General features: G+C 45.7%; 1 protein-coding gene across 6 annotated transcripts; it reads right to left on the reverse strand.

Moving 5' to 3' along the window:
* Nucleotides 1-763: 763 nt before the first annotated feature.
* On the reverse strand, nt 764-9,405 carry trim101 (tripartite motif containing 101). Of its 6 annotated transcripts, none has more exons than XM_048982651.1 (12): nt 8,889-9,405; nt 7,442-7,605; nt 7,038-7,212; nt 6,705-6,800; nt 6,248-6,481; nt 6,098-6,120; nt 5,048-5,172; nt 4,645-4,877; nt 3,983-4,351; nt 3,280-3,400; nt 2,464-2,581; nt 764-1,779 (listed from the first exon to the last, which is right to left on the reverse strand). In XM_048982651.1, exons 1-10 carry the CDS (start codon nt 9,051-9,053, stop codon nt 3,314-3,316), a joined length of 1,671 nt encoding a protein of 556 aa, XP_048838608.1. In that variant the 5' UTR covers nt 9,054-9,405; the 3' UTR covers nt 764-1,779; nt 2,464-2,581; nt 3,280-3,313. The 6 variants fall into 6 exon arrangements, with proteins under 6 accessions (XP_048838608.1, XP_048838610.1, XP_048838611.1 ...); XM_048982653.1 differs by having other exon boundaries at nt 7,442-7,590; nt 8,889-9,403; XM_048982654.1 differs by lacking the exon at nt 8,889-9,405 and adding an exon at nt 7,679-7,816.
* Nucleotides 9,406-9,602: the final 197 nt, after the last annotated feature.

The following is a 9,602-nucleotide window of genomic DNA, read 5'->3' on the forward strand; positions in this document are numbered from 1 at the left end:
TTGTCTTACAAAAGTTTATTGAAATAGATGTACCAGCGGGGGTCTATTGTTCCAGTGAAACAGCAGTGGATTTCTACGTATAAATATTTCATTATGCTTGGGTTTCACATCAGATTGATTTTCTGAGGAGCTTTAACCCTCCCAGTCTTAAATCGTTTTCTTCCCACTATGGGGTTATGTTCACATTCTTTGTGAAGCAGTTGGTTTACTGTGATTTTTCTTTTAAATGTACATTAAGTTGTTTTGAAGACGTTACCATAACCATATTTAGACTAGTGCTGGTATAACAAGTTTTTAATCTTGCCAAGACACCCGACTTATTGAAACTATGAGTAATGAGGAAGCTGTCGCAGATTATGGGAAAACTTAAAAATGCCAATCTTGAACATCAACAGAGTGGTTTTAAACTTACACTAACCCTAAGCAGGAGTTGTGACGCAGCGTGTAGGAGGAGGAACAGAATGAAATGACCAACCTAAAGTAAATAATCCCTGGGATGTGGCTGAGCGAAATCTCCTGGGGGACCATGAGGAACTCAGACACCAAAAAGGTCAAATATCTCAGCTATTGGAACTGCTTCTTCTCCATTGCTTTGTTGGGAAAAGCAAACAAAGAGATATCAGCCAAAGGAGAGAGTTTTATTCGAGAACTCCAGGCATCATTCGCCTCATGTCTAAGTGCTGTTTTCTATGTGCTATTTTATCTAAAAATGTCATTGCATTGTTATCCTCCAAAAGCCTGGAACAAATGGGAAAATACTTCATAATAAGCAAGTTAATATTTTATTGGTATAGAATCTACTGGCGTATTTGCTTATTTCATTTAGACTTAGACGAAATACTGCCACCTCATGGTCGTGAAGCTCTTCAGCCCGAGTGCTGAATCCATTTCTCTAAAGTCTATGGAGAGTCAGTATGAGCTTGTTTCTTGGCAGACGGGGTAGGATACATCCTGCTAAACACTTTTGTGGAACATATTTTATTTTTATATATAATCATCCCATTATAGATCATTGTAATTTGTGACATATGGTTTAGATATATTTTGAGTAATCTCAGGAAAATTCCTGTGCCCTATTTGACACATCTGCACATAAGATTGCAACGGATACACTTTTAACTATGCAGGTGAAACAAGAACTGATCTGAGCACATACAATCGACAGGCAATTCTGTGGTTACCACCCACATCGTCCATATAATCTCAACATGATCAAGTACATATATATATTACTAAGTAAAAACAAATCTATAATATACACTACCAAGAAATTAAACATCCAGGCCATTTAAGACATGCAAATTGATAGGTGGTTTGCCTTGATTTACATTAACAAAACAATCAAATGTCTATCCATCTATTCATCCATTTTCCTGACACTCCAGATCTTGTTTAGGGTCAGCGTGGACAGAAATAGCATTTAGTTAAATGTCTGCTTAGTTTTTCTGTTCAGTCATATCCTCGAAATGTTCTGTATTTCCTGTATTTAACATTTTTTTATCGAGAAACACATTTTGACACCACGATACACATTACAGGCAGCTGGAAACTGTGCTGATGTTCTGACAAACTCTCATAAACAGGGTAAAAAGTGGCATGGCAATGACGATCTCCGAGTATCCACTGCGGCCAGAGATCCACATCTTCCTGTTAAGAAGAGCCAGCTTGTCTTTACTTCTATTTGGATAGAGCATTCAACCAGGAGAAGGAGAAGATAAGGCGTGGAGTTCGGCGGGTGGGGAGCGGGCCGGTGTCCATCTGCGAGGTGGCAGTTCCGTTCTGGAGGAACACGGACAGAGTGGCATGTTTGAATATCCTGTCATTTGCAACATAAGCGTTGTCGTCACCTGTATAATGGAGCGCTGGACGGCTTCTTCCCCCAGGCCACCGCCCTCCTGCATAAACATCCATGCGGAGCACATGACACTAAAGGGACCTTTCGTACCTAATCACACACTGTATGGATTTCACACTCTTAGTGACTTCATAAGCTTATTAGTACATAACCCAGCAGCTACATCTGGGTGTCTATCCTTTATTTATTTGTCTACATATTTATTAATAATCGTCTATTTTTATCTCTATTATGTTTTTGTACTTGTGTTTTTTTTTTTAATATATTTTAATTGTATACATGCCACTACCAGCACTGAAAAAAATTCTTCGTACTGTTTTTACTTTGCGAATAAAATGATCCTGATTATGAAAGCGCGGTGGCATTAAATGACACGTGACGGCACACGTGTACACCGACAAGGAGGCGTGTGAGATCTCGCGTCTCCTGGCATGAAATGACTCAAAGAGTCATTTTGGGGCACCCTGCCCTCCTTAGAGTAATGGCTGATTGTGGCCAACAGGGGGCTCCCAAACCTCGGGGGACTCCACACAAATACAGCTGCATTAGAAATAGGGCTACGGACAAAGACACAGTAGACAAGTACTGTGCGCAGCCCCTGTCACTACCTGCCTGTTTCTCCTATATGTCCGGCCACAAGAGGGCAGTAGGGATGAGCTCAAAGGGTGTGTCAATGCTCTGCTCCGTCACTCTCCCGTCCTGGGTTCCCACTGCAGGGACAAGACCCTAGAAAAGGAGGGAGGGAACAGGTATTGAGAACCGAGCTGCACGTGTATCACGTGCCATGTGTTCTAGCCCTGCACCTGGGATTAGCCATTTTCCCAGCATGCCCCGCTTCACCTGCATTTTTCCTGAGTACAGTATCGTTTACCTTTGACTTATATGGGATTCTATTTTCTGGATCTCTTTGATCGAAGAATACATGTAGCTACTGTGCTACTGGCTCGATCCATTGAGACATGCACCAAAGGCTACTATATACTCATACATAATCTATTAAATAAAATTATCAGTAGTATGTAATAATCACACTATATGAGGAAATTTGATGCACTAGACAGAAAAAAATGAAATTCCTAGCAAGACTGAGTTTATTATCAGCATGTAGAGCATGCTGATAGGTTGAAGGTTGAAGTTGACTTCTGTATTTATTTATAACATGTGGAAGTGAATTTTAGCTCTATATTCCAAAGCAGGAACCTGCTGCGAATTTTTCAGATCCTCAAATAAGTTATTAACATTTGAATTATAATTTTAATGCAATAAAGATTACCGCCACAAGATAACTTGCTGGTATTGCCTCTGGTATAACATGAATGGGTGTAAGATTAGGAAAAGGAAGTGATTTTATTAAAGTATTATTTTATTAACTGCAGAAAAGTGGTGATCTGTAACCTACTCAGCTTGACTAAGTACAACAATACCTGCATTCAGGGCTGCTCCGTCCAGCCGGCCTGGCTATGGACAAGTGATGCAGCAAATGTAACCCCAGACCCGCTGAAGGATGATCACCAGCGCCAGGATGTAAAAGACGAGGGAGATGGCCTATGGAGACATGGAAGCGATGGTACGATGCGCAGCAGAGCATTATGGGAACATGGAATGGAGAAGGACCCCCTCACACTCAGTACCAAGGCTGGCTTACTCATGTACTGTGACCCTGGACTGGATCAGTGACTATAAATCATAAACATTCGCACCATCATTTGGTGTTGCTGGGTAGCGTTTCGTTGTGTGTTAATCTACTGTACAGTAAATATTTTATCCATTATCCACATGCTATTCTTTTTTGAGAAAGGAGGATCAGACATTGGAGAGACTGGGGGTTAAGGGTCTTGCTGAGAGACCCAATGGTGAAATCAGGGATATGAACCGGCAACCTTCCAATCACAGGCACAGGGTCATAACCTGCTGAGCAACACACTACCCTCAAAATAACCATTTTTTTTTTTTTTTTATAATAAACACCATGAGAATACAGGGAGGTCCCTCTCCAGAGGGAAACGATAGAGGATGGCTGGCAGGACAGCAGAGGTGAGCAGAGGAAGCTGTGTTGTAGGCGTGACTGGATGGGCAGGGATGGTGGAGGATATGGGGGCTGGATCATGACTTGGCTGTTCTACAGACCTGCACGGATAGGGATGTCGATTGGCCCTGGCCTGCAGAGATCTCCCCTTGCTCAAAGTCCTCCTCAGAGTCAAACAACGCAGGGAGTCGCTGGGTGGGATCCGGGGAGCTCTGTGCTAACTGTCCGTCTGGGTCCACTGGGCATGTGGGGGCGCCGTCGGCACCCGCCGAAGTGGAGGGGAGCTGTGGCTCGCTGACTACGAGGGACGGGGGATCAGCACTTTCCCAAGACTCACTCCACACGGGCGAGCTGGGGTTCTCAGGCTGCCAGCCACTTGACTTGTACCAATCTTCGCTAGCCTCCGCCAATGACCCCTGGATCCTCGACTCACCTCCCCTGAGCTCCTCATGCCACGACTCGGGCTCATCCTTACAGTGACAAGAACACTTTCAAAGGACGATAGGGGAGAAGGACTAGAGACCCCCAAACTTTCTGAATCTTTACATTGTGCGCACAAACGTGAGAAGGAACACTAGAGGTTCGTGTTCCACAGAAGGTCACTGCGATCATAATAATCGAATAACGAAGGACAAAATGGACAGTTTAGACTTGTGTAGAGAGGTTGACTTCAGTTATGTGAGTATGTGGTACACTGGCATGTGTCAGTGATGTGTACTGAGAAGATTCAAGGATCTGAATGTCAACAGTGAATGCTCTGTACCTGATGAGTATTCAGACTCTTGTGGTCATTTGGGAATTCTTTATTGGGGTCGGTACCGGTCTCTCCCTGCACCCCAATCTCTTCAGCTTGTCCAATCTTGGCCCCTGGGTTGACATCCTTCAGTTCTATTATGGGCTCAGACTCTAGGACCAGATCTGGTCCAAGGTCTGGTTCTGGTCTTATTTTGGGTTGTGATTCTAGCTTGTCTGGGACTTCCTGGACTTCATCCTCAGCTGGGGAGGTAAACAGCATCTGGACTATAAACAGTGTTGGCGGACTCTTCCTGCAGTATCATGCATCATTTGATGGTTAGTGGCCCACAAGCTGCTGAAGTATCTTGGCCTCCAGTTCAGTCCTACGCCTGTCATCTTGGAATTCATGCACTTCGTCACACGTTGCTTACGTTTGATGAAGTCCAGCAGGTGCAATGATCTCTCCTCCTCATCGAAGTCCACCCTGTAGTGGTCCATGTTCTCAAAGCCTGGTTCCAGGGTCTCCACAGTGCAGACCTTGGCGGCCTCAGTCACCCTAAAAGGTGGGTGGAAGAAACAGACACAGATATTAAGGGAAGGAGACACAGAAGACGAGGGAACTAGTGGTGAAGGGAAGATGGCAAGAATACTGAGAATGGGAAGCAGGAACACATCTACAGTACCGATCACAGGTGGGCCTGTAACATAAATATGCAGCACAGCACTGAAACAAGTATATAATGTAGTCTTTACTCTTAAATCTGGCGCCTTCCTAAACTTCATCGTGTTGGTCATCAACCTCATTATGAAAACACAGCGTCTGCTCCCATGAAAACCAGAACTACTCAAGGAAACGGGGAAAGGTAACGTATGTAGTTTAGCTCAACGCTTTACGATATCAAGAGACAAGGCAGCCAACGTAGGGAATTCCTCGTGGATAGACAGTTCAGGAAGGCTGCAGAAAAATCGATGGACTCTTCATCAGTCTCACCATGAAGATTTAGCTCGTATCTCATAAATTTCTTTCATTTGACTCTACTTTGAATATTGTTTTGCAGCATTACAACATACTGTATGTAAAGACACATAGTCTACCCGAGTATACCCACAAAGGATATTGAGGTCCTATATTTGGGTGTTTTGTGAGCCGGGTCATAAGCGTTTTACTCCAGAGGTTAAATTAGGTACAATCCAGTGCCATGTTTGTTGGATAAGAGAGACTGCTGTACATATACACACCGGAGGTAGAAATTTCAGGTCCAGAAAGTAAAAATCAGAACCTAAAAACCAACCAGTTGGTTGAATCAAATTCTTGGTCTGGATTTGTACTTTCTGGACCTGAACTTTCCACCTCTGATATACACTATGCAGATGTCAGCTGTATGTAAACCAATGAAACAATCAACCAATTTCTATGGGGTAATCAGAGTTCTACAAAGGTGTGATGAATGTACTAAAAAAAAAAGGAGATTTTCACTTACTTTTCAATGAGGGATCTTGAGCTCTACAGGAAGAAGAAGTTTAGGAAATGTTACCTTGTTATCATTGTTAGCGTAAGGATGAGCTTAATAAAATTAACCTCGATTCTTCCAGAGCCAGCTGGTAGTATCCCACCAAGCTACCAAGTGTACCTGCAGGAAGGTGGCCATGTCGGGTTCTTCGATGGTGTGCAGGGCCGTCTCCACCAGCTTGGAGTTGGCCTCCAAGTGCTCCTTGTAGGTCTGCGTCAGGGAATGGGTGTGCCCCATCTTCTCCTCCTGCTCAGTGGTGATCATATGCAGCATGAAGTTCCGGCGCTCCTCTAAGACGCTGAACATTCGATCAAACTTCTCGCAAACCATCTGCTTCTGGTTCTGGCAGTTCTCCTGGGGCAGGGGGAGGGGGGGGGGTACATCTATCTCATATGGTAGACTTGCATTTTTGATGATGAATATTGCATTTGAATAGGTCTATTTTCCTCGTAATGTTCGGGGGTCAATCAGTGCGGGCAGTGGCAAGTCTACTTCTCATCAAGTAGGTCAGGTGTCACCCCTGTACTCCTACACCCGATTCCTTGAAAACTTACCCATCTCGATGCGTGAAACACACCTCAATGTTTTTACAGGTATCCTCCAGCTCAGTAATGAAGGCTTGGACGTGGTCATTAGCAGCAACAAGAGTCCCAATCCCACCGCTGAGCTCAGTCTGTCAAGAAATCGCTGACTGGTTGACTAGTCTCTCAATAGATGACAAGCCAAAATAGGGAAGGAAATCAGGCCAAGTAGTGTAAAGCTTTAATTAGCATTGGTATGCTCCTACAGCACAGTTTGTGGTTTATGATATTATACTGTTGACCCGTGCAACATTCCCTCAAAGGTGGCTAAAACTCGAAATCAACATCAAATTTCATCACATGACCTTCAGCAGTAATGGTCCACTGACCTTCTGCTGCTCGTAGACTTCTGGCATCGCAGCCACCTGGCAGGCCTTGTGGGCACCAAACACTTTGCAGAGAGAGCAGGTGGGTACCTGGCAGCTCAGGCAGTAGATATTAACCTTCTTATCTTCATGCTCCTCACACATGGGATGACCAGCAGTCTTCAGGGACGGCCCAGAGCTAAAGTCACAGGAATCACCGGAAGCTGTGAGAGTCGACACCGAGTTCCCTTGAAGGTCTTAGATGGGAATGCCTTTGGATTCCCATATGAAAGGTACAAAGATGCTTTGGACTAATGTCTATATCTGGAATGGGTTTTTTTCCGGTTTTATTAAACTATCAAGCCGGAAAACAGCAGTGTCTGGAATCTTTACCTCTCTGTTGTCTGTGAATGTACTCAGAGACATACCTGGAGGATTGCTGCTTGTAGACGTCAATGATGTTCTCAACTAGCAAGTTGCGCTGCAGCCCGTAGATGCCATGGCGGTCGAGGACCACCTCATGCTGACAGGACGGGCAGCGGAAGTGCCCCCCAGCCCCCACCATCGTGCCCCGACCCTGCAAAAGAGATGGCTACAATTTTCACTTGTCGAGCGGTCCTTTCTCACCGAGACAACCAGCAGCAGCCGCCAGTCGCCATGGTTACCGGAATCGTCTCCGGGTGAAAGCGAGAGACAGCTGACGGCTCTGTTTCAGGTTCAGCTTTTGGTAAACAAGTGGGGCGGCTTGCTGGAGGAGATGGACCAACTGGCCACAGTTGCTCCTGTGTCCGTCTCAGGGGAAGTTAAAGATGGGGGCTGGATGGGAGGACTGAAATAGCTTTACTTTAACAGGCTCTGCCTCTTTCTCCAGATGGGGAACTTAATGCCCCCCTAGTGCCGCCTTACAGCTAAGGGAAAGTATCTGACTGTCAAGCCATAGACACTAATTTCTGGCCAAAACTTTCTGTCTGGCCCTCCATGGTCTGAGGCAGCAATCTGGATTGAATGAATGTCACAGATGTTTGGTCTCTTTGTCAAAAGTCACCCTGTACCCCCCCCCCCCCACCCCACCCCACCCCACCCCACCCCCCCCCCACCCCACATTCTGATTCTGCTTTTGCAGGCCAATACTTTCAGAAGAATTCTTCAGGGAGGGAATCACAGAAACGGCACTAGTGGGAATACATATTGCAAGTAAAGGCATTTAAAATCTTCCTTCCGCTATTCTGAAGGCAGCAATGGCTGAAGAATCTTCACTAGGTCCAGCACTACATTTTTTGGCCGGGATTTCGAGTACGAGATCCCAAATGAACCACAGAAGCCTGGAATCGCAAAGGAATTCTCGGAGAATCTGATCAACTTGTGCAGCCTCTGTTGGATCCTCAGGAGCTTGAACCTGGCGTCCTTTTGTATTTCATGCAATGGTGATAGAGAAGGGGAGATAAAAATCATGATGTCAGAAGGGCTCGTGTGTATTTCTGGAAAGCTAGTTGAGCCATTGTAACCCACACCTGTTTTGGATCAGCCCTTGGTGTTGTTTGGACACCTCACCCTCACGCTCTCCTGGAGCTCAGTGTCTGATCCACCATGTGATTCCAATATATAAATAATCTTTTTCCCTTCATTGTTATGACAAGCAGAAGTGGCTCACAACACACACCAACCAATTCAACTCCGATACACGCTATCGGATATGAAATGTCACCTAGCGGCGTCTTAACTAGCGCTTATTTGAGAAGCGACTAATTGTCATAACAGGAAAGAGTCTTAAAAACCGAAATCGTGTTGTCCATTGAAACGGCTAAAGAAAAACATGCTAATCCAACAGAGCAGAGCAGGTGGCACTTGATACAAAGCAGACAGGGGGTGTCTAACCTGAAAGAGGTCGTTGGCGCATTTCCGGCAGAGGTTGTGCTGGCAGGGTAAGATGACGACGGGCTTGGTGAACAGCTCCAGGCAGATGGGGCAGACGAGCTGACTTTCCAGGCTACTCACGTTCGGCTCCCGGTGGTAAGACCCCAGCTCCAAAGGCATGGTCATAATGTCCAGATAGTCCAAAGAAATCGGGAGGGGGGGGGCAGGTGAGTTCCGGTGCGGGGGGAAATAAATTGGAGAACAGCGAAGGGGGGTCGGTAGGACTGAAAGGATGATCTCGAACAAGCGTCCGGGTCAGCGAGACTGGAGTCACCGCTGCAGGTGAAACGCGGTGCACTGATAGGTCAGACAGCGCCATTAAAAGAACAGCTGGCGTCGGGTTTCTGGCAGAGGCGCGGGGGCTGCCCCACTCTCGCCATATTAAGAATCCGCTGGAATGCCACGACACAGCCGGCTGGCTGGCTCGGGTTACCCGCCCTTTTTATCACTTGTCCTTAGAGAACAGCAACCGCAAAACCACCCCCCCCCACCGGTTTACAGATCATTGACGCAACCAAGTAATAACTCACACGAGATCGGGATGACGCGATCATGTATTAGAAAAAAAGTGGACATTTTAAAAATACTTCCTAAGAACCAAGACTCCATATTAGTTTTAAAATTTGCCCGTACATCAAAGAGCAAGGCAAAGGCAGGACAACAGAGAAATGACCG

This window comes from Brienomyrus brachyistius, chromosome 18 (genome assembly GCF_023856365.1).
Source record: "Brienomyrus brachyistius isolate T26 chromosome 18, BBRACH_0.4, whole genome shotgun sequence".
Classification (NCBI taxonomy): Eukaryota; Metazoa; Chordata; class Actinopteri; order Osteoglossiformes; family Mormyridae; genus Brienomyrus; species Brienomyrus brachyistius.